This window comes from Narcine bancroftii, chromosome 6 (assembly GCF_036971445.1).
Source record: "Narcine bancroftii isolate sNarBan1 chromosome 6, sNarBan1.hap1, whole genome shotgun sequence".
Lineage (NCBI taxonomy): Eukaryota > Metazoa > Chordata > Chondrichthyes > Torpediniformes > Narcinidae > Narcine > Narcine bancroftii.
This window is the reverse complement of record NC_091474.1, coordinates 52,565,956-52,592,299: the sequence shown is the minus strand read 5'-3', so window position 1 is coordinate 52,592,299 and position 26,344 is coordinate 52,565,956. Positions and strand designations below refer to the sequence as shown.

Here is a 26,344-nt window from a genome sequence, read left to right as displayed (position 1 = left end):
TCTTTTTTGAAAAAAAGAGGATATACTGTTTACAGGAGATAATATGCCTCAGTGACCTCTCAATTGTACAAAATGGCACAGGCTTGGAGAGAATCTGATCAGTGTTCAAGGTACAGTAATTCAGCCAAGTTGTTTTTTTGTTCTATTAACAAAGCAGCCACATTTTGAAGTAGACAACATGCATTACAATGCAAAGAACTATTTCTGGGATGTGACAGGATGGGAAAACAAAAGACATCTTCCATGTATCTAAACTTATGCATCAAATTCAGAAAAATATAATCCTCAAGCATCGTCACAATGAACAGAAAGAAATCAAGAATTTTCTATAAAATAATTCTTGTTGCTATCATATTTTCTCCACCAATGCTTGTTCTAACAAGCTGTTTTTGTTCAAAATAAAGTATGGGTTTAAAAGTAACCTGATTCTTGCAGACAACACAAATGCCGAAACTAATTAAAAAAAACCTATTTCTTTAAAGGAACAGATTAAGGAATCAATTTTTTTAAAGTTTTTTTTATTTTTTACACTATGAACCATATTAACCAAAATATACACAAACATTTCCATCTTGAATATACACAGTGTCATTTTCTCCCCTTTTCCCCCCTCCCTTTCCTCCCTCTTTCCCACCCTTCTCCCTACCCACTAAACGTTCAACATATACAATAAACCCATTAAACAATGTCATCACGCAATGAAGATAAACAAGAAAATTGTGTCATCTACTTTTACACACGGGGTCAGTTCATTTTGTCATCTTCTCATTCTATCATTTTCTCATTTTAGGGGGTGGAGGTCTGCATTTGGCCCTCTCTGTTGTGTTCCATGTACGGTTTCCAAATTTGTTTGAATAATGTGACTTTATTTTTTTTAATTATGTTATTTTTTCCAATGGAATACATTTATTCATTTTTATGTACCATTGCTGTACTCTCAGTCTCTCTTCTGATTTCCAGGTTGACATTATACATTTTTTTTGCTACAGCTAAGACTATCATAATAAATCTTTTTTGTGCTTCACCCAGTTTGAGGCCTAATTCTTTACTTCTTGTATTACTTAGAAGAAATCTCTGGACTTTTTGGTATGTTGCTTTTTGTGATTTTATTTAATACCTGATTTAGATCTTCCCAATACTTTTCCACTTTCTCACATGCCCAAATTGCATGTACTGTTGTTCCCTTGTCCTTCTTACAGCGAAAACATCTATCTGATACTGTTGGGTCTCATTTATTTAACTTTTGGGGCATGATATATAGCCTGTGTAACCAATTATATTGTATCATGCGTAACCCTCGTGTTTATTATATTTCTCATAGTTCCGGAGCATAGCTTTTTCCATAATTCATTTTTTATCTTTATGTTTAGATCTTGTTCCCACTTTTGTTTGGGTTTACAGCTTATTTCATCATTCTCTTTCTCTTGCAGCTTGATGTACATGTTTGTTATAAACCTTTTAATTATCATTGTGTCTGTAATCAGATGTTCAAAGCTGCTTCCTTCTGGTAACCTCAGCCTGCTTCCCAATTTGTCCTTTAAGTAGGTTTTCAGTTGGTGATATGCAAACATTGTACCGTGAGATATTCCATATTTGTACTTCATTTGTTCAAAAGATAATAAATTATTGCCCAAAAAACAATTTTCTATTCTTTTAATCCCTTTTCTCTCCCATTCTCTAAAGGAAAGGTTATCTATTGTGAAAGGGATTAGTTGATTTTGCGTCAATAATAATTTTGGTAGTTGGTAATTTGTTTTTTTCCTTTCTATGTGAATCTTCTTCCAAATGTTGAGCAGATGGTGCACTACTGGTGAACTTCTATATTGCACCAGTTTTTCAACCCACTTATAAAGAATATGTTCTGGTACTTTCTCCTCTATTTTATCTAGCTCTAACCTGGTCCAATCTGGTTTTTCCCTTGTTTGATAAAAATCTGATAGATATCTTAATTGTTTGGTAGCTGTAAACCCCTTGTTTGTACCATTCTGTTAATTTATCTAGCGCTATCCTCAGTTTCCCCCCTTTCCATAAGAATTTCCTCATTATTTTCTTTGGCTCATTGAAGAATTTCTCTGTTAACGGAATTGGTAACGATTGAAATAGGTATTGTATCTTTGGGAAGATAATTCATTTTAATGCAATAGGAATATCAGTGTTAGTGGTAAATCTTTCCGATGTTCTAAGTCATCTTGTAATTTCTTCATTAATGGCTGATAATTTAATTTGTATAGATGGCCTAGATTATTATCTAGTCTAATACCTAGGTATCAGATTGCTTGTGTTTGCCATTTAAATGGTGATTCTTAAACTTTGTGAAATCCGCATTATTCATTGGCATCGCTACACTTTTATTTGCGTTGATCTTGTACCCCGATATTTCTCCATATTCCTTCAATTTCTTATGTAATTCTTTTATTGATAATTCTGGTTCTGTTAAGTATACTATGATGTCATCTGCAAATAGACTGATTTTATATTCCTTCCCTTTTATTTTTATCCCTTTTATTTTATTTTTTCTTATCAGTTCTGCCAAGTGTTCTATTGCTAAAGCGAACAGTGAGGGACATAGTGGACATCCCTGCCTAGTTGACCTACTTAATTTAAATTGGTTCGATATATATCCATTTACTGTCACCTTCGCCAATTAAAGCATTAATTGGATAATGCTTTAATCCAATTAATATAATTCTCTGGTAAGTTGAACCTCTGTAGTACTTTGAATAAATAATTGATTAAGGAATCAATTCATGACCATATTACTCACAGGATTTTAAGATTAAGGTTGTGAGACTCCTTTGCTTTGTACACCTCAAGCTATTTATTTTTAAAACCGATTCAGCTTTCAAAGGTCACAGAAAATACAACAGTTTAGAAAAAGGTCCATTTGCAAGGATGTTGCTGGGACTTGAGGAGCTGAGTACAGTACGTTTCTGATGATCCGAAAACCACTTAACCAAAATCTCAATTATCAGAAAATTTTTTTCGGCGGCAACATGACATCACAAGTTGGAAAAAACTTCACCCAACAAGCTCATGTGGGGCTATGACATGCTGTTAGCATCAGTTTAGTAACAACAGAGCTCAGAATTATCCCGGGAAGACAAACACTGAACAGCTGGAATCTCGAGCCTTCAGTGAGCGAATGAAGGAAGTTGGCGGGTCAGGCAGTGCATGGGGAGATTGTCCTCATTTCAGGTAACTCCCACCCCTCTCTCCATTTCTTCTTTACCCTTCACTGTACTTGGTTTTCCATCCCAGTGTCATCGAGGAGAGCGGTCAGGAGCAGGGACCTCGGGGAAGATCAGCGACAGTGGCAGGAGCAGGGACCTCAGGTTCCCAGACAGGATCAGCAGTGGAGAGGTGGAGAGGTGTCAGGAATCGGCAACGGCCAATACAAATATTCTGCTGATGCTACTGGGCTGCTTAAAGCCATTTCTCGGTTATCCGATTTAAAAAAAAATTGGGTTAACCAGAAAACATCCAGTCCCAAGCATTTCAGATAATCTGAAACATACATGTATTAGGAAGAACTCAAATAAGTTAGGACATTTTTTCACTGGAGCATCAGAAAACAAGGGGAGATTGAATAGAGATGTACAAAATTATAGCTCTGGTAAATGCAAGCAGACTTTTTCCATCGAGGTTGGGAGTAACTAAAGAGAGACAACATGGGTTCATGCTGTTGGAGGAACTTCTTTACTCGGACAGTAGTGAGAGTGTGGACGAGCTTCCAGTGGACGTTGGTTCGATTTCAACATTTGAAAAATGTGGATGGGCAAGGTATGGAGGATAATGCACGAAGTGCAGGCCTATGGGACCAGGAGGAATAATAGCTCGGCTCTATTTCTGTATTCTATTAACAAGCTTTTTAGAAAACAAATTATAGACCAGGCATTTCCTCCAGACCCAACAAGCTAACTTGCTCATAAAAAAACAGAAAATACTGGAAATGACAAATGGCAGCATCTGTGGGCAGTAGGTGCAAAGTAAAGTCCAGGAATTAAAATAGAGTTGGACTACCCCATCATTGACTGTGGAAGAGTATCAAGAACAAAAATGACATAGTTGTACCTTTAGTTACTGAGCAAATTAAGGAAATTGTGGAGGCTTTGGCCATCTCTTCAGGATTACCAAAGGATTGATTCTCATGAGGGCAATACACACTTCCCCAAACCTTACTCTTCTGATAAAATAGCTGTCCTATTCATTATCCAATGCCTCAAACACTATACAACTTGTTTTGCAGGATATTCATAAGCAGCCAGAAAGCTAGACCAGAACCAATGACTTCATTTTAATTCTTCTTGCTTTTTAGTATCCTAAACTGTTCCATTGAAGCAACACTAACATGGAACAGCAGCTTACCTTTCAACCAGATACCATATGGAATCCAGCCAGACTGGAGAGTATGGCTTCAGGTGGGTCATGTTTAAAGACAGGTTTAGGGCAATGCAGAATGGAAATAACCAGGTATTGCCTTTGCCTGTCTGTTCTCGACACTGTGAGTAACGGATTTGTTTATGCGCACATTTCATAATTTGCTACATCTTGCTGAACAAATGACCTTGCTTTTAATGAAAAACATTGTTATAATTCTCATTTCCTAATCTCCCTACAATAGTTTTGAGTAAATTAACTATCTTAGATTTTTTTGGCTGCAAATCCCAATTTGACCATTGATTGGTGCAGTGCTGTCAATAATTAAAAATAATGATTAGCTATTCCTATTCATGTCTTCACAAGACCCATGCTTTACATTTTTGTCCATTTACAATTTAAACAAGTGATCTTCATGGATGGTGCCTAATCCAGCAGTTTTGGTCTTCATTTTGTTTTCCTTTACCTTCTCTCAACCAGATTAAGTTGAAAAATAACCCATTTCTCAATACAATTGCTTAAAAATAAACAAATCAAAAATGAACACTGCATAATGTTGAGAATTTCCAGCATATGGCAGCATTTTGCTTTTACCACCCCCTTTAAGGTCTTCATGAAGCTAGATTATCCAGTCATATTATCCCTAAAGAACCCATAGCAAAACAACCCAGAAATAGAATTCATGTAAAATTTTAAACAGCACCATAGCTTTCTCCTCTCTTCACACTCTTGAAACATGGCGAGCGCTTGTACTTTAGAATCTCAGTGCAGCAGGGCATCATGATTCATTCAAAACATATCATTAGTACAATACTTACTATAGAGTGTCAGGAGGGCCTATGATAAGCACTTCCCATCTGTATAGGTCATTGTCATCGATCAATCCTGCTGAAAAACCATCAACAGGATTCTTGTTCAGCTCTACAATGACAAAAAGGGACAATGGTTACATTTTTACCGTATTACACGCAAAAAGCATCAGAGCATTATTTAAAAACACAAGATAGCAAGTAAAATTTATATTAAATCACGAAATACGAACGATGATGAAAATAAATACTCTTTCTTCAAATGCAATATAAAAGGTACTGGAGAAAGTGCTGAAGTGCAGATCACGCACCATCCATAGGAAGTAAAGTGTAACCAATGTTTTTCACCTGGGCCCTTCATCAAGGTATAAACGAAGATAGGCAGGCGCCTAAATAAAATGGGGGGGTGGGTGGAAGAAACGGAGAGGAGCTCAGGCTAACTGATCTCGAAGTGGAGGCAGAGTAGAAGATGGGAAAAAAAGCTGAGAAGTGATAGGGGGAGAGGGCAGCTCTCTGATAAGGGAGGGAAACTCCTTTTTATCCAGGTGCCTGTCTGATTTTGCTTGTACCTTGACCTGGGCCCAAATCTTTGATTAGTTTTTACTTCCCGTGTATGCTGTATGACCTGCTGAATTTCTCCAGCACATTTGTGTAATGCACTTGACTCCAGCATCTGCAGACTTCATTTAAACAGCATTTTTTTGAAGGTTGATTTATATTTTAAACTGCAAAATTGGAAGGATAGAAAGTTTGAATTTTGCTTTTCCATCCTGATTGCATTCAAACAATTAAGGTTCCAAATGTTTTTGCTTCTATTTATACTATGAGTAATCCTTTGTGCTCCCCCTCCCTCACCAAAAAAACAAAACTTTCCAAACAAGTCTCCAAATCTCTTGAACTTCATAAATGAAATAAATCAGGGATTAATGAGCCAATCGCACTGGATTATCAAACATGCATTATCAAACTTCTGACAAATTCCCAATGATAAATTTCAATAATTTCGAGTTGCAAAGGAAATTAACAATCCAAAAGTAAGAGTAGCTTACTGGGGAGAAGAAAATAGACTAATGATGATTGTTCTTTTTAACCCTTTGGACTCTAGCCATTTTTAACCTTTCATCATATATGTTAAAAACTGGGTCCATGGGTAATCTACAGTATGAAGGTTAAAAATCAGTATTAGCCAACTGGTGGTTGGGTATAAAACCAGTCCCAGAAAACAGGGCCATAGAGTATATGTGATTGTTGGTAGCCCCTGAAAACCAGGACACAGAGTCCAAAGGCAACTAATTACAACACAGTGCTAAAATTAAGCATGGAGGTTCCATTGTCATTACAATCCTACAAACCATTCAACAATTTTGTATTCAAACCCTTGACAAAATTCAAGCAACCTTGCACTTCAAACTAGTTTCTGCAAAAATCAGGCACTGGCTCATTCTTTCTTGATTTTACCGCGCAAGATCACCACTCTGGTCACTTCTCCTCTAGTTCTGGACAACTTTCACTGACATGTTCATGACAATAAATTCTGATTCTTTCACTTGTTGGCAGCAAAGCTGCAAACAAATGCAATCCCAGCAAAACCTTGAATGACAATATTGGCATTGATTACCAGTACCTGCATACAAATGCCAGAACAACCCAAATAAAAATCAAAGTCAAGATACACAGCACAGAAATAGGCCATTCAGCCCACATTCTGAGAGAAACACAATAGGCTGAAGACACTATGATTGTAGTTAAAAACACTGAAATGGAGAAAGTCAGCTGGTCTATTCAGCATCTATAGAAGACAAAGATATATTGCTGATATTTCAGGCCTGGGCCCTCCTTCAAGGGGGGGAAAAAAAACAGAAAAGGCAGAAGCAGGATATATCAGAAAGTCTCAGAATTCAAACAATGGGGGAAGAATCCAGACCAACAAAAGGTGCTAATTAGATGTGATAAGGGACTAGGTGAGAACTGATCATTTCTATGCGAAAGGAGACAGGGAATGGAGAGATGATGGGAGGAGCAAGGATAGAGGGTTAACAAAAGCCAGAGAAGTCTACATTAATGTCATCTGTTTGGAGGGTGCCCAGTCGGAAGATGAGCTGTTGTTCCTCCAATTTATGAGTGGTCTCAGTCTGGCAGTACATGGAACCATGGACAGACATGTCAGCAAGCAAATGAGATGGAGAACTGAAATGGGGGGCCACTGGGAGATCCACGCTATTGTGGCAGACAGAGCCCGAGGTGCTCAACAAAGTCATCTCCCAGTCTGTGTCTAGTCTCTCCGATGGAGAGACCACAGCAGGAGCACCAAATGCAGAAGATGAACCCTACAGATTTACAAGTGAAATGTTGCTTCACTTGGAAGGATTGTTTGGGCCCTGAATGATGCTGAGGGAGGAGGTGTGGGCACAAGTGGAACATCTCCTGCAGTTATGGGTTAGGTCACAAGGGGACAATTGGTGTGGAAGACGGAGATGGGAATATTTGTCTCGTGGTGGGTTAACATAATAAGTGGTAGAAATGGCGGAGGAGGTTGTGTTGGATGAGGAGGCTAGTGGGGTGATAGGTGAGAACAAGAGGAACCCTGTCCTTGTTGCATGTGGGGATGGAAGCGGCCAGGGCAGATGTGAGGGTAATGGAGGCTAGGTAGGTTGATGGTGGTGGGGTTGTTTGAAGAGGGAAGACATCTCTGATGATCCGGCATGGAAGTCCTCATCCTGGGTGCAGATGCGATGGAGGAATTGAGAGAATTGAATGGAATCCTTACAGGGTTCAGGGTGGGAAGAGGTAGCTGTGGGAGTTGGTGGGTTTGTAGATGTCTGTCGAGAGTTTGTCTCCTGAGATGGAGACAAGAGAGATCGAGGAAAGGGAAAATGTTGCTAGAGATGGTCCAAGTGAATTTGAGATCAGGGTTGAAGTTGGCAGTAATGTGGAGCTCATCATAAATACATAAGGCAGCACCAACATAGTCATCAAAGTAGTGGAGGAGAAGTTGAGGGGCCTTGCTCAGACTCCTTTCGCACAGACATAATCAATTCTATCTAGTCCCTTATCACATCTAATTAACACTTTTTGTTGGTTTGGATTCCTCCCCCATTGTTTGATTTCTAAGAGTTTCTGATATATCCCGCTTCTGCCTTTTCTGATTTTTCCTTGAAGAAGTGCTCAGGTCCAAAATGTTGGCGATATATCTTTGTCTCCTATAGATATTGAATAGACCAGCTGAGCTCCTCCAGCATTTCTGTGTTTTTACTTAGCCCACATATTGAACCAATCCCATTTATCCATAACTCTTCCATAAACTCGTGTATTGATGATTTAAGATTTAGATGCTTAAATGTAAGAGCACTAACCTCTATTTCCCCAACAGCAAATTTTACATTCCTAAACAATGGAAAAAATATCTCATTTGGATACCCGCTAAACCTTTCAGCTCATACAATCTTGTTTTAGACATACATCTCTGGTTAATTTTGTACACCCAAGGTCAGTCCTCAGGCTCCTCTGCTCATGGGGAAATTTACCCTTATAATGAAAGTCATCGGAACCAGACAATGTCCTGACAAAACTCCTCTGCATCCCTCCAGCACAATCATATCCTTTCTACAGCATGGTGACCAATAGGCTGCACCTGAAGTGTTGTGTGCAGTTTAATGTTATAAACTTCTATCTCTTACCTGTAAGCCTGTACTCCTTTGCCTTTCCCTCCCCCCACCTTTTTATTCAGGTGTCCGACTGATTTTTAGCACTCCTGATGAAGGGTTCAGGCCTGAAACGTCGATTGCCTTTTACTTTCTGTGGATGCTTCATGATCTGCCAAGTTTCTCCAGCATTGCAAGTTCATCATCTAACTGTAAACATACAACCAGACGAAACAGTGTTTCTCCGGACCATGGTGCACACACATACACAGCACATAATCATATGCAGTGGCATGCAAAAGTTTGGGCACCCCTGGTCAAAATTTCTGTAACTGTGAATATAGTAGTAAAATGAGGAAAACATCACCTGATTTCTAAAAGGCATTAAGTTAAATATTCTTTAATATTTTAAGTAAAATTGCTTTTTTTTAATTTCCATCTTTTACAGTTTTAAATTAACAAAATAGGAAAAGTTTGGGTACCCTGCATGGTCTGTACTTAGTTACATCCCCTTTGGCAAATATCAGAGCTTGTAAACGCTTTCTGCAGCCAGCCAAGTGTCTTTCAATTCTTATTTGGGGTATTTTTGCCCATTCTTCCCTGCAAAAGGATTCTAGTTCTGTGAGATTCGTGGGCCGTCTTGCATCCACTGCTCTTGAGTTCTATTCTCAGAGTTTTGATGATGTCAGGGAACTGTGAGGACCATGACAAAATCTTAAGCTTGTGCCTCTTGACGTTGTCCATTGTGGATTTTGATGTGTACTTAGGATCATTATCCTGTTGAAGAAGCCATCCTCTTTTCATCTTCATTTTATTTTACAGACGGTGTGATGTTTGCTTCCAGAATCTTCTGCTATTCAATTGAATTCATTCTTCCCCCTACCAGTGAAATGTTCCCCATGCGACTGGCTGCAACACAAGCCCAAAGCATGATTGATCCACCCCCATGCTTAACAGATGGAGAGGCGTTCTTTTCATGAAATTCTGCAGCCTTTTTTCTCCAAACATACCTTTGCTTATTGTGGCCAAAAAGTTCTATTTTAGTTTCATCAGTCCACAGGACTGGTTTCCAAAATGCAAATCAGGCTTGTTTAAACATAGAAGATAGGAGCAGGAGTAGGTCATTTGACCCTTCGAGCCTGCTCCGCCATTCAACGAGATCATGGCTGATCTTAAAGTTCAGTACCCCGTCCCTGCCTTCTCTCCGTAACCTTTAATACCCTTATACTGAAGAAATAGATCTAATTCCCTCTTAAATATATTTAATGAACCTGCCTCTACTGCCCTCTGTGGCAATGAATTCCACAGATTCACCACCCTCTGGGTAAAGAAATTCCTCCTCATCTCGGTCCTAAATGGTTTGCCTATTATCCTCAAACCATGGCCCCGAGTTCAGGATTTTCCCATCATTGGAAACATCCCATCTGCATCCATTCTGTCCAGTCCTGCCAGAATTTTATAAGTCTCTATGAGATCCCCTCTCAATCTTCTAAACTCCAGAGCGAGTACAATCCCAATTTGCGCAATCTTTCCTCATAAGTCATTCCTGCCATTTCAGGTATCAGCCTGGTGAATCGCCTCTGCATTCCCTCCAGAACATCCTTCCTTAGATAAGGTGACCAAAACTGCACACAATACTCCAGGTGGGGTCTCACCAAGCTGCAGTAAAGTATCCTTGTTCCTATACTCAAACCCTCTTGATATGAAGGCCAACATACCATTTGCCTTTTTAACCGCCTGCTGTACCTGCATGCTCGCCTTCAGAGACTGGTGTACAAGTACCCCTAGGTCTCTCTGCACTTCCCCATCTCTTAATCTATTGCCATTCAAATAGTAATCTGCCCTCCGGTTTGTATTACCAAAGTGGATAACCTCACATTTATCCACATTGTAGTGCATTTGCCATGTATCTGCCCAGTCCCTCAATTTATCCAAATCACACTGGAGCTTCCTGACCCCCTCTTCCGTGCACACAACCCCTCCTAGCTTAGTGTCATCTGCAAATTTGGAGATATTACATCCAATCCCCTTATCCAGATCATTAATGTAAATTGTGAACAGCTGGGGTCCCAGTACAGATCCCTGTGGTACCCCACTGGTCACCGCCTGCCACTCAGAAAACAAGCCATTTATCCCAACTTTCTGTCTTCTACCTGCCAGCCAGTTCTCAATCCACATCAATACTTTGCCCCCAATCCCATGAGCCTTGATTTTGGAAGCCAGTCGTTTATGCGGGACCTTATCGAAGGCCTTATGGAAGTCCAGGTACACCACATCCACTGGCTCTCCCCCATCTATTTTATCTGTCACCATCTCAAAGAATTCCAATAGATTTGCCAAGCACGATTTACCTTTTGTAAATCCATGTTGACTCTGTCCGATCCCTTCTCTGCTAGTCATATGCTCCGCTATTACATCCTTAATAATGGATTCCATCATTTTGCCCACTACTGATGTAAGGCTCACCGGCCTATAATTCCCTGCTTTTTCTCTTCCCCCCTTTTTAAATAGTGGGGTAACATTAGCTACCCTCCAATCCATGTTTAGATGTTCCTTTGCATACTTCTGACACTGAATTTTGTGGTGAGGGTGCAGGAAAGGTTTTCTTCTGATGACTCCTCCATGAAGGTCGTATTTGTGCAGGTGTGGCTAACTGTACACCACCACTCCAGAGTCTGCTAAATTTTCCTGAAGGTCTTTTGCAGTCAAATGGGTGTTTTGATTTCTCGCAATCCTCCGAACAGTTCTCTCAGAAAGTTTTCTTGGTTTTCCAGGCCTCAACTTGATCTCCATTGTTCCTGTTAAATGTTATTTCCTAATTAGATTATGAACTGAGAAAATGGCCACCTGAAAACACTGCTATCTTCTTCTAGCCTGCTGCTTTGTAGGCATCATGTATTTTAATTTTCAGAGTGTGCTAGGCAGCTGTTGAGAGGAGCCCATGGCTACTTACTGATGGTTGGGACAAGGTTTGAGGCATCAGGGCATTTATAAAACTTTGACATTTGCATCACCTGGCCTTTCCTAACAATGACATGCCCTCACAAGCTAATTAAGGTCTGAAACCTTGGAAAATTTTATCTGCGAGCTCAAATCTCTTGGGGTGCCCAAACTTTTGCATGGTGCTCTTTTTCTTTTTACAAAACAAAAATAATACACTAAATCTTGCTTAAAATGCTGAAAAGAATGTCATCTTTAACTTTATGACTTTTGGAGATCAGTTCATCTTCTATTCGCTTAACATTTCAAAGTAACAAAAATTTTGACCAGAGGTGTCCAAACTTTTGCATACCATTGTACATAAAGATAAGATTTATAATTAATATAAATATTTTGGGATAATTTAATCAGTCACAGGATGCTGTTCAATCTCACACCCTGTGAGAAAAAGCTATTTCCCAGACCTGATTTTGATGCCCCTCTATGACAGTGGGTGAAAAATACTGTGCACTGGATGGAAAGAGTCCATTTTAATTCTTTGAACCCTATTTAAGCTAACCTCGGGGTCTCTGTCTAAAATGATGGCACCCATGCCTGGCATGTTCTACTCTCTCTACACCCCTAACTGTGTGGTTAGGCACAATTCCATCTACAAGTCTTTGCAGTTTCCAGGGGAACAGCAGGGCACTCCCCTATCTGTTGAGAAGGAACAGCAGAGGAGACAACTGTACAGACAGTGTCCACAGCAGCACACTAGCAAGGAGCTTGGCAGCTGAAGGACCTTACAGGATACTGACCATAGCTAGAGAGAGGGTGAGGGGCTCATGAATGAAGAACCCACACAGGCTGCAGGTGGTCAGCAACTTGTGATCAAGGGACTCGCAGAACTAGGATTCGTGAGGGTACCACAGCAAGAAGGCTGCCCGAATGGCCTCAGGTCCTCTATGCTTCCTGATCACATCAGAGCTTTGGAATTGGAGCTCAGGTCGCCGATGGATGGAACAGGGTGTGATTGCAGAGGCTGTGTGATTGCTGGAGGAGAATCTATGGATTCTCAGCGTCTCTGAAGGAACTCACCTTTTGCTACCATAATTAAATGCTTAGTGAGGTTGGTCATAGCTAGAATTAAATTGTACCCAAGAAAAATTCTGGAACCATTGCAATTCGCCTACTGTCACAATTGCTCCTCAGTGGATGCAATCTCATTAGCTCTCCACTCAGCCCTGGATCACTGAAAAAAATAGCCACACTTACATCAGGCTACTTTTCATTGATTACATCTCTGCTTTCAACACCATCATCCCTCAGTATTGGTCTGCAAGCCGAGCCCTTACAACTGGATCCACATCAGAAGACCACACTAACAAAGTCTCCTTCTCACTGACAATCAAAACAGGCACATCTCAAGGATTTGTGCTTAGCCTACTGTTCTACTTTCTCTACACCCCTAACTGCGTGGTTAGGCACAATTCCATCTACAAATTTGACAATGACACCAGTTATGAGCAGAATCACAGATAGCAATGAGGAACTGCACAGGAGCGAGATTGATCAGCTAGTTGAGTGATAGCACAACAACATTCTTGCACAAGATTAGCAAAACTAAGGAACTGAATGTGGACTTTTGGAAGAGGAAAACCATGAGAACACAAACCAGTCCTCATTGAGGGGTCAGCAGTGGAAATTCCTGGGTATCAACATCTTTGAAGTTCTATCCCGGGGCCCTCATGTTGACGCAATCATGAAGCAGGCTCGCCAACGGCTGTACCTCATTAGGATTTTGGGGAGATTTGGCATGCCATCAAAGATTCTTGCAAATTTCTAAAGATGTACTGTGGATGTAATTCTGACTGGTTGCAACACTGTCTGGTACAGGACAGGATAAGGCTATTGATGATTGTGAACTTGGCCTTAGGCATCAGTCTTCATCCCATTGAGGACATCTACCAGAGGCAGTGTCTTGAGAAAACAGTGTCATTAAGGACCCTCACCATCCAGGCCTTTCCCTCTTCTCACTAGCTGCTTTCACACTTGCGTCCCACTAAATAGGCCATTTAGTGTCCCAGGATAGGAATGAGGGTTTGGCTTTTCACACTTGACCACTCCTAACTGGGATAATGAATGCATTCACACTTGCAAGGAGCAAGTTAGGACTGTTCTACCTTCTATCGGTGATGTCATGATGCATCAAGCGATGGTGGACCAGCCCTAAATCCTGATCAATGTATTATGATCTTATATTTGAACAAGATTAATCATGTCTAATTATAACATAATTAAGCTTTATGTACAGCACAGTATGAGCCCTTCAGCCCGTCGTTGTTGAACCAAACTATATAAACCTTTATAAGGGACCATGGGAAAGTGCTAGCAATAAATAGCAATAGCAGACAATTTTTAAACAGCTTGGGAAAGTTGGTAGCGTTATTGCATACAATTTAAACAGTGTGGGAAAATCGGTAGCATTACCGCGCACAACTCAGAAATATCATAGGGGAAAAGTGATGGTGGACCTGCCCTCCCAGAATGCTATGCGGCAGAGAAAGGGCTGCATGCATGGAGCACTCGTGGAGGGGTTTCTCTGCCACACGGCATTCTGTGAAGTCAGACTCATCATTGCTTTTTTCCTCATGTTCTTTATAAATTGGACGCTATAGCACTACCAACTTTCATATACTGTTTAAAAATTGTCTGCCATTGCTATTTATTTCCTCTCTCCTGTTGCAACTTTCCCATGGCAAAGTTTATACCTTCATTTTAATCTTTTCTTCCTTCACATTTCTGCATTCACGCAAAAACTTGGGTCATTTCAATCCCAGAATGCAATTGCCCATTCTACACTTGCCTGATTACAACGCCAACGTCTACAGACACCGGGGATTGTACTAGGGGGGTCAAGGCCATCAATCCCTGGCGTCAGATGGCATCATCTAACGCTGGCTTTGAGACAATTTTCCTTTCACCATAGACACTTTAAAAGCAGATTGGTTGTTGATTCCTGGGACCACTTGCAAGTGTGAAAGGGGCTACTGCTAACATAAGGAGGGACAGGAGCCTGAAGACGAACATCCAATGGCACAAAAGCAGCTTCTTCCCCTCTGTTGTCAGATTTCTAAAGTGACAACGAACCCATAGACATTACCTCACTTTTTCTCTTCTGCACTAATTTATTTGTAAAAATGAAATCTATTGCAGTATTTGCACCTGTAATGCTTCCTCAAAACAATAAATTTTATGACAACAAATTCTGATTTTGCTCCATTGGTAGATTTTCTGAATTATTGGATGATTCTCGTAACACAAAGTTGTTAATGTACTTTATTTAAATGTGCAACTTAAAAAAAAATAAACCAAATGTTCTCATCAATCAGGCATATTTCAAGGGAGCGTGGGGAAACAATTGGTTGAGTTTCAGGAAACAAAAGCCCCATTCACACTGGCACTTTAACCCAGTAATTAACCGCCAATCTACCAATTAACATGTCAGTGTGAACGCTCGCGAACTGGCATGCAGGTGTCAGATCATCACAGGGATGAACCATCTAGGGAGGGTGTATCATCACCGATTTGTTTTGAATTGGCGTACTGGTTAGCCCAGTGTGAAAGGGACAGAGGTTTGCAGGATACCACTGCTGGAGAATAGACAGCCCTTTGCTCTGGGATGCTGGGTAGTGAGTGTGAAAGGTCACAGAGAACAGTTAACATTGGTCCTGTGTGAACAGCAAAAACGCTATTTTGAACCAGTTTGTTGAACCGCCAATTTACCGGTTAGCCAATATGAAAAGGGCTAAAGCCAATGAATTTAAGTGCTAGAATTACAGGGGATTTAGTTTGTTAATGGGAAAACTGAAATCAGCACCTGGTGTACCAGATGCCAAATCACTGGATTTTTGGATAATCAAATAGTCTTGCTCCAATTGCCCCACCCCTCCCCTAATTTTGTTCTTTCTGTCATGTACAGAATATTTAAATACCTGTAGTCGGTCAATGTGTCATAGTGGACTACACTGTTCAATAGCTTGTAACATATGATTCTGGTCTACAAACCTTGTTTTGTTTTAAAAATCAGCGTTCCATTGTTTTTTTAAATATCTTCTGCTGAATTCTTGCAAGTTTCTCCTGCATCGTGCTTTTACTTCTTGCAAGGATTCGTGTTTGAGTGTTGATTTGGATCAGGAATGTTAAAGTAACACCACAGCATTTTGTTGTCACAATACCATAGCTGATGGGTGGTCAGGGACAAGTTTTTAAAAAAAGCTGTTGCTTCGATTGGACTAATTTTATAGGTATTTGTGGAGGGAAAAATTACATCTGATGGTCCATCCAGTTGATGAAGGCACTGCTTTATTTCAAACAAAGGTAATAATATTGCAACAATGCTCTTGTAATTGAAACTATTCATAACTTTTTAAGTAGTAAGTGGAAAAAATGTGCCGAGGTTTTATTTTGGACCTCAGTATGTCCTAATGCTTGCATAATGGTGATTCTATTTGGTTTTCACAATATGTGCTTTTGCAAATCAACATGTCCCTTCATCAGTGAGCAGCAGGGAAATTGCCAATTGCAAATGATTATGGATAAAAATGCTTGAGGAGCACCTCTCAAAATACTACTGTTTTGTATTTATAGGTTTTCTACGTGCCATAGAACTATAGAACACTACAGCACAGAAGCATGTCCTTCAGCCATTCATAGGTATATAGCAAGAGGCTAAGAATGTAGCCCTGTGGTGCTCCAGTACTGATAGAGACTGTGGAGATTCTCTTACCAATTCTCACCAATTGTGGTCTAGAGGTGAGGAAATCCAGGATCTAATTACACAGTAGGATGTTGAATCCCATGTCTTGGTGTTTGCTATCAATTTTGACGGAATGATGGCATTGAATGCTGAACTGTAGTCAATAGAGAGAGCATTCTGATGTATGTATCTTCGTTGTCCAGGTTTCGTGTAGAGGCAATGATATGGCATCTGCTGTAGACCTGTTGCTCCAGTAGGCAAATTGGAACAGATGCATGTTGCCACTCACACAGGAAGTGATATGTTTCAACACCAGCCTTGTTGACATTGATGTGAGTGCCACTGGTCAATAGTCATTTAGGCAGATTACCACACTCTTCTTGGGAACTGGTACGATTGACGCCTGTTTGAAACAGGTGGATTCCATACCCTTCCCCAAGTGAGATGTTGAAGATATCCATGAATATATTGGCAAGTTGGTCAGCACAGGTTTTTAAAATACTCAGCTAGGGCCAGAATGATTTCCTCTGATACACTCTCCTGAAGGCAGCCGGCACATCATCCCCCGATATGGACAGGAGAGGATCATCAGGGGACAAGGAAGAACCACCACTTCACACACCCTTGCTCTTGTGGTCTGATTGGGCATAGGAAGCAATTCTCGCTCAACTTCCATCAACCCTCAACCCCCTTTCCCAACACAAACCACACAAAAAACACTAAATTACCCACAAACCACAGCTCTTTTACCATTTCTTCTCACAGATGCCATCTGACCTGCTGAGTTCCTTCAGCAATTCTTTGCCAATGCATGCAAAAGGACATTTCTGTACATAGCAACAAGCATTACACAAATACATTTTCATCTATAGCTTTGACATTGACCTCCATTTTAACATAGGAATTGGTTAAATCAAGTGCCTGTAAAGTGCATGTAAGCACAAGTAGCCCAGTTCGCCCTGTAAAGAGCACGTAAGCACAAGTCGCCCAGTTCGCCCTGTAAAGAGCATGTAAGCACAAGTCGCCCAGTTCGCCCTGTAAAAAGCATGTAAGCACAAGTCGCCCAGTTCGCCCTGTAAAGCGCATGTAAGCACAAGTAGCCCAGTTCGCCCTGTAAAGAGCATGTAAGCACAAGTAGCTCAGTTCGCCCTGAGCCTATTGTCTATTCTGTGAAATCAGAATTTATTGTCATGAAATTCCGTGTTTTGTGGATGCATCATTAGTGCATCATGGTCAACATTTGCTTCTTTGTTTAACTAAAGCTGATTGGAGATTTGGCAAAGTCTTTAGATTTATAATTAACAATTTGCAAAATGATCAGAATGCCTGCCAGCTTCTGAATAACGATGTTTCCCAAATCTAGTTGAAAAGCCCAGATCTACATTTACACATTTTTGGTTCCAATAACTAAAAAATGAGTTAAACAAAGAAATTCTTCAGGTCGAACTACCAAAGATTACTGAAATACAAAGGAATGCAACTTATGCTCATCAAATTGCCTGGTGACATTCTGCACATTGGAGTTGACTTATATGCTGGATATACCTTAAAACCCCTAAAATAAGGCTGAAAAGGGAGGGGGGGAGGGTCGACATATGCTAAAATATATGGTATACTGTAGCAGCCTATATCTCACATTTATTGTGCTTTTCATACTTTCTCTACACAACTCAATTCAACTTATTCAAATCTACTTCCCATCTTTGTCTTGAATCATGAACCCCTACTTTCTGAAACCCCACTATCGAGAACATCTAAAGGGAACATTGCTGTCAGAGAGCAGCAGCAATCAAGGATCCACACCACCCAGCACACACTCTGTTCTCGCTGCTGCCATCGGAAAAGAGATCTCGGGGCCACGTGACTCACACCACCAGGTTCAGGAACAGCTGCTCCCCCTCCGCCATCAGACTCCTCAACAACAACTCAGTCAGGGACTCATTTAAAGACTCTTACTTGTGCACTTTTCTTTTTATTCTCTCTTTATTGCAGTTTGTTTATATTATCTTTACAGTTCTTTATTTGCTTACATGTATATGCTGTGTCTAGGTTTTTGCACTGTCATTAAATTGTAATTCTGCCTCATCCACAGAAAAAAGAATCTTAGGGTTGCATGTAATGTCATGTATGTACTCTGTCAATAAATCTTAAAATGGATCAGCTTGTGATTAAATGGCAGGGCACACTGGATGCACTGAATAGCTCTTTCTTCTCCTATGTCTTAAGGTCTTGTTGAACCGAGATGATAAAACTTGTTGAGAGCCAATGTGGATTTGCACATTCTCACACACCTGAACTTTAAAAATGGTAACTGAAGGGGAAATAATGGATGTTATTCATGTGGAATTCCAGAAAAATTTAATTAATTCTTCATGATTTAAATTGAAGTTTCTGAATTGAAGAAAATATTGAATCTTGTGATTCAATATGTGTTAGCTTGGTGAAAGGAGGCACAAAAATATTGATGGGTTCTGACTGATGTCCAATATCTTTCAATGACTTGGGTAATGGCACAGAAAGTCAATCCTATAGTTTCATATGATGCAAAGATGGGGCTTTGTTACTAGTAAGTACAATTCAAGTCGGAGCTATTAATGAAAAAGCAAAATATATGGCAAATGGGAAAAACATGGATTGAATATTGGACCACAATGTACAAAAATTAAATCGTTTGGAGCAGAGATTGGGCATTAGTGCACATTATTAAAATGTCATGGATAGATGAGTAAAATGGCAAAGAAAAATTAATGGAAAACTGTAGGGGGGGCGTGGCAAGATGGTGTAGAGTCTAGACATGTAATCTCGACCTCTCTGGCCAGACTTTTAAGAACCTGTTTTTAACTCTTTGTTTTCAGGTTTAAATTTTTTAAAACTTCGTTTAAAGTATCAAGGAATTGTTATGGCTATTAATGGTAAAAAGATTAAACCTCAAGTACAGAAGAAACTACATTTTCGGAGTGTTGAAGATTTAGAGCCTAAACAGTCTGCTACAACTTCAGGTTTGCTTTCTTTCAAGCCTAAACCACAGAGATTGCCTGTGGGAGCTGAAAAAATGACTACTATTCACCAGGAGAAGGACATCGCTGCAATTACCCGTTCTTAGGAGGATGGTGCATGTGCCCCCTATGTGGATCCTGATTCTGGCAGCCTGCCGTCTTTAACGGAGGGGGCACGCAAGAATACGACACCATTGCTTGAAATACCCCAGGATATACCCCAATCTGAATATTTTGGTCTTTTTTGTGAGTTTTTGAAGCAACAACAGGTTGCGGGGGGAGAACAGCGTCAGCCCCCTGAGGAAGTCGGGGTGCCGTTGCTGGGAGTCCAGACCCGCAGTAAAACTGTTAAACTCCCTGTTGTTGAGATGCAGCAAGAACTGCAGTTACCTGGTTCTGCCACTATGCATGAGAAAGCAGGGCTGAGCTTTTCTGAATTACAATGTAAACAGCTAAGCCTTATCATTTAGCCTATGCTGAATGAAATGTCTCAGAGGCTCAGTTTGGAATTGGATACAGTTAAAATACATGTGGAAGCATCTTGTGAGGATTTTAAACAATTTCAGGCTGCTTTTTTGAAATGTCAACAACAAGTGGCTTCTAATACAGAAAAAGTGTTGGAGGTGGAAAAATCCGTTGAAGAATTGGGAGAACGTGGAGGCGTGGCAAGATGGCGTAGGGAACAGACGTGCCTTCCAGACCTCTCCTGACTCTGATTTATTGTTTTGTCTTGAAGTGCCCGTTAAAGTTCTTTTAAAAGTTTATAAATAATAAGAGGTGTTGGATTAGTGCCTAATGGTTTATATGCAAAAAAAAGGTAAAAGAAAACATCAACAGACTGTTAAAAAACTACATTTCCCGAAATTGTCTGAGCCTACTTGTTTACAAGAAGCCAGGACTCAGCGTAGAATGGATCCAGAGGAAGACGTACAGAGTTCGGCATTGAAACTCCGTTTTAAGCCGGTGAGGTTCTTTGAAGGTCGCATTCAACAGCTTTCAGACCAAAGAGCTGGACGGGTGCCAGTATTTCACACAACGGCCACTGTGAGTGCTGTTACTCAGACTTTGACAGTTGAATCAGCTGGGGCGCCACCAGCTGGAGAGTTAAAGAGCTGTCATTCGACTGCTACAGTGGTGCCGCTGCAAAATGCATCTTCAATTACAACGGTTTTTCCAGACATCGATTCAGTGAAGATGATTAAAGAGATTTGGCTTAAAGATAACTCTGATCTTCAGTCTCCTGGCATTGCTGGGGGGACTTTGAGAGGGATTTTTATACGAAGTCAAACTGCTAGAAAAGATACTAAATTAAGGGAAGGGACAGAAGATCCCGTGGTCTCTAAGGAACAGCAAGACCCCATTATGCCTGAATCTACTTCTGTTGAAATGTCTGTTAAGGATCTTGAAGATAAGATATATTCTGTATCGAGTCACTTAGCTAATTTTGTGAACCTGTTTATTTCCAAGATTAATGCGATGGCGGAAGTCATTAATGGAGCTTTTAAGCTTGAAACCATTGAAAGATTTGAAATGTGTGATCAAGGTTTAGTCGATGCACAGGATCAACTGCAAGATGAAAATAGAATAATTGAAACATTGCAGATCCAAAATAAAAATTTAGCAAAAAAGGTTAATTATTTGGAGAATCAATCTAGACGAAACAACGTGAAAATTGTTGGTTTGCCAGAAGGCATAGAAGAACCAGATCCAAGAAAATTTTTTACTGAATGGATTCCACGAGTGTAAGGACAGGATAAATTCCCTGAAGGTTTAATACTGGAATGTGCTTATAGAGCTTTAAGAAGAAAATCTTTTTCAGGACAGAATCCAAGATCTGTTTCGATCTGTTGTTTAAACTATTGTGACAGAGAGACAATTTTACGAACGGCTATTAGAAATGCCCAGCAAAATAGATCTCCTTTGATGGTTCAGAATAATCCTGTTTTCTTCTATCAAGATTTGAGTCAAGAAATTATGTTTCAACGACGCGAATTTAATTCTGTGAAAGAACGGTTGTGGAAAAAAAGACATAAGGCAACATTCAGGTATTCTGCGGTACTGAAGATTTTTTAGGATGGAAATTAGCCAAAGTTCTTTGACAATCGTAAAGAGGTTATGGACTTTGCTCAGTATCTACCAATCATGCAGTTTCAGGAACGATGTAGTCCTTTAAGGTCTCCAAAGAGAGTAGAGATACAAGGTGGGATCCAGATTTTTAAAAGAAATGGAAGCAATGGTGACCAAAGTGGTAACGTTGATTTAAAAAAATAAATCTTTTATCTTTTTTTTGAGAAGAGTTTAAATAGTTTAAATAATGATGATAGTTTAATGAACTGGGAGTTGGAAGAGGGAACTGGGTGGGCACTAGTTTCCAGAAGTCATCAGCTACCTGTGAGTTATCTCACACCCAATATTTTGGGGGAGTTACCGCTTTGGGCGGTTTAAACAGGAGGAGGTAGTTGTGACCTCCGACCTGTTTTTTTTAAAATTTTTGGGTTAAGAAGTGAAGGTTTTTTTAAAATTATTTTTTTTAAAATAAATAATTTTTTTTAAACTCTTTTTGTTTTCTGATTGTAATTGAGAGGAAATTAGGAGGTTTTTTTCTCTCCTTTTTTTTCTCTTTTTTTGGGATTTTTTTTCTCTTTTTTAAGAGGATGATGTCATAGAAGATAATAAGTCAAAAATTGAGGATGTTGAATTAGATGAAGAGGAAGATGAGGGGAAAGGTGATAAGAAGAAAAAGAAGAAAATTAAGTACAAATACATTATGGGAGAAGAGTTTAATAAAATTAAGTTAATTTCAATAGAGAATTTTGAAGATGTTATAAATGAAGAATATGGAGAATTTTATAAGAGTTTGAACTTTTTTTTTCTTTTTTTATATAAGGGGAGGGGAAGGGAATAAAAAGTTTATCTGATTGTTTTTCTAAGGGATGCTTTTGTTCTCTCGATGAATTATAAAGGAAACTTGGTATTAATGGAAATTCTGTATTTATGTATTATTATGATTTTTTTGTATAACAGATATGTGGTTGATATAGGATTTTAATATTTTAACTTAGTTTTAAAGTGGATTTCATTTGTTAAATACATGTATTATGTTTGATTTAAATATATGTTTAAGGGTATTATTTTAGTATTGATATTTTTTTGTTGTTAAGTTTTATCTTTTTTTTGTAAGTGGGGTTTTTTCTATTTTATTTACAACATTGTTAATTAATTCTTCACTCTTTAGTTTGGGGGGAGGGTTGGACTAATTTTAAATTAGATGATTAATGTTGTGTTATAATTATTGGGGGGGTTAATTTGTGTAGTTTAATGATGTAGTATTCTAATTTTTATTATCTTATTTTTTATTATTTCTTTAAATGTAATTTTTATTTTATTCATGTCATAAAATTTTAAATAAAGTTTAAAAAAAAAATTGGGAGAACGTGAGAGGGAGTTAGAGAGGAAAGTAGATTATTTGGAGAATCAAAGTAGAAGGAATAATGTGAAGATTGTTGGTTTACCAGAAGGTATGGAAGAACAAGATCCTCTTCGTTTTTTTACTGAATGGATTCCACAAATACTGGGGCAGGAATTTTTCTCTGGCGGTCTGGTATTGGAAAGAGCTCATAGAGCCTTAAGAAGAAGACCTCTGCCTGGTCAACCACCGAGACCCGTGATAATTCGATGTTTGAATTATTTGGATAGAGAAACGATACTTCGTTTAGCAGTGCAAAACACGAGACAATGACAAGCTCCGTTAATGATTCAGAATAGTAGAATTTTTTGTATCCTGATTTGAGTCAAGAGGTTATTCAGCGTCGGCGTCAATTTAATCCAGTTAAAGAAGTTTTGTGGCATAAAGGTTATAAGTCCAGTTTTCGCTCTCTGGCAGCGTTGAAGGTGTTTTGTGGAGACTTTCAATCTCGGTTTTTTGAGAATGAGTGTGAAGCAATGAGTTTTGCTGACTCGTTGCCAGATGTAAGGGGACAAAGACGTAGCCCACCATTGTCTCCTAAAGAAAAATCTGGTTGTTCTGGAAATGGAAGAAACGGCAGAAATGGGAATGGAAAGAGTCCGTTTCCTTGAAATGGGGTCGCCAAGTCTGGAATTTCTTGGATGAATAGAAGAACTTCTTTATTTTTATTTTCTTTTTATGTCATTATGATATCTTGTTGTTATTCTTTAGTTTGGCTGGGGAGGGAGAAATTTGCTCTATGTTCTACTAGTCATCAGCCGCTGGTGGGTGATCCACACCCAACTTTTGTTTAGGGATTTTTAGTAGTTTTTTTTGGGGGGGTGTTTTTTCTTTTTATCTTTTTTTAAATTTTCATTTTATTTTGACTTTAATTTGTGGTTTCTTTTTCTCCTATTGGAGGGCCTATTTACGTTGATCTGAGTCTTTACATATTGATATTATTAGTTTTTAGTAATATTAGTGGATATGTCAAAATTAAAGTTTGCTACTTTTAATGTTCGGGGCTTAAACAGTCCGATTAAGCATAAGCGTATTTTTATCAAGTTCGATCTTTGGTAAAACATGTGTTCAGTAAAGATATGATTTTACCTGAAATGATTAAATTTGAGACTTTTGGCATAATGAGATAAAATATTGTTTAATAATGGAAAAAATTACATGTTTTGTGGATAACAGGTGGTTGTTATATTCAGAATATTTACATTTTGATTTATATTGACTAGATTTTAATATGTATGCTTTACTTTTCGGCTCTCCTTAGGAGAGTTGGCTGAAAGGGGGGGGGGGTTTCTTTCCTTTTTTTTTCTTTCTTTTTTAAAAATATATATAAAATATAACATTCATGCTTTGTTTATTGTTATATATTTTACTTATTATCTGTATTTTGAACGAATAAATAAAGTTTAAAAAAAAAGAAAACTGTACTGAAGAAGAATATACTGGTAAGATAGGAGGTCTGAAAGGTTATGGAATGTGTGCAGATCAGTGGGACTAGCAGAATGTTTTGGCACTGATGAGAAGAGCCAAATGGCCTGTTTTCTGAGCTGTAGTTCTATGGTTCTACAACTATGCAAAGGGTTCATCTAGATCAATACAAATTCAGTCACTTTGTGCAGCAGAAATGGCCAAGAAAACCAACAACTGCGCTGCTGCAAGACAATTGGAGGAAGAAAGACTTTAAGAAACATACCAAAAAGGCAATGTTCTTTGAGAAAAGGAATCACTCATTGGCCAGAGTTGAAAAATCACATTGCAGAATGGGTACATGAATTGAGGCAAGATTGCTATATAGTCAGTGGGCTAAGAAGCACCCAGACCTCAGGGATAATTTGAGGCGACAGTCAGCTGGTGCAATCGTTTCATGAACAGGAAAAATTTGGCAAACAAAAATTGCACAGAAACTACCAAATGATCTTGATCATAAAGTTGTAAGTTTTCACCAGTTTATTATACGGCAAGTATTGGAAACATGGACGAAACGCCCATGAATTTTGACATTATAGGCAATAGAACAGAAAATGGAAAGGGGGTTAAAACTGTGCAAACCAGAAGCACAGGACATGCTTTCCCAACAGGACAAAGTTAAGACGCATGATAATCCTCAAATGCAAAATTAACCAAAAATGAAATTCCCTGCAAATTTTATTGTACATTTTCATGAAAAAGGATAGATGGATGAAAATGGTGTAAAATTATGGATAGATAATGGGTGAAATAGGTGACCAAGCGGTTTACACAAAAAACAGTTTGCTGGTCTGGGATATGTTTCGTAGCCACTTCACGGAGAACACTAAAAGTAGATTACCACTCTTCTTCTTTGGCTTGGCTTCGCGGACGAAGATTTATGGAGGGGTAAATGTCCACATCAGCTGCAAGCTCGTTTGTGGCTGACAAGTCCGATGCGGGACAGGCAGACACGGTTGCAGCGGTTGCAAGGGAAAATTGGTTGGTTGGGGTTGGGTGTTGGGTTTTTCCTCCTTTGCCTTTTGTCAGTGAGGTGGGCTCTGCGGTCTTCTTCAAAGGAGGTTGCTGCCCGCCAAACTGTGAGGCGCCAAGATGCACGGTTGGAGGCGCTATCAGCCCACTAGCGGTGGTCAATGTGGCATGCACCAAGAGACTTCTTTAAACAGTCCTTGTAGCTCTTCTTTGGTGCATCTCTGTCTCGGTGGCCAGTGGAGAGCTCGCCATATAACACGATCTTGGGTAGGCGATGGTCCTCCATTCTGGAGACGTGACCCACCCAGCGCAGTTGGGTCTTCAGCAGCGTGGATTCGATGCTTGTGGACTCTGCCAGCTCGAGTACTTCGATGTTGGTGATGAAGTCACTCCAATGAATGTTGAGGATGGAGCGGAGACAGCACTGATGGAAGCGTTCTAGGAGCCGTAGGTGATGCCGGTAGAGGACCCATGATTCGGAGCCGAACAGGAGTGTGGGTATGACAACGGCTCTGTACATGCTGATCTTTGTGTGTTTCTTCAGGTGGTTGTTTTTCCAGACTCTTTTGTGTTTCTTCCAAAGGCGCTATTTGCCTTGGCGAGTCTGTTGTCTATCTCTTTGTCGATCCTTGCATCAGATGAAATGGTGGAGCCGAGGTACGTTACAGCACAGAAAAACAGACCATTCCACCCTTTCGGTCTGTACCAACTAATAAAACTAGCTAGTTCCATTGAACTACTCTTATTCCATATCCCTCCAGACCATTCCTATTCATGTATTTATCCAATTTATTTTTAAAACTCAACATTGAATCTGCATTTACTACATCAGATAGCAGCTCATTCCACACTCTTACCACTCTCTGAGTGAAAAACTTTCCTCTAATGTTCCCCTTATACCTCTCCCCTTTCAGCCTAAAGCTATGACCTTGCATTTCCCC

General features: G+C 39.5%; 1 protein-coding gene across 2 annotated transcripts in view; it reads right to left on the bottom strand.

Annotated features, from left to right (window-relative positions):
- ube2g1a (ubiquitin-conjugating enzyme E2G 1a (UBC7 homolog, yeast)) overlaps positions 1-26,344 on the bottom strand; it is a 69,618-nt gene that overhangs the window by 26,716 nt on the left and 16,558 nt on the right. For both annotated transcript variants that reach the window (XM_069884989.1, XM_069884990.1), the window contains exon 2: positions 5,196-5,298. In XM_069884989.1, the coding sequence (XP_069741090.1) occupies positions 5,196-5,298 (103 nt within the window). The remainder of the gene's footprint in view (positions 1-5,195; positions 5,299-26,344) is intronic.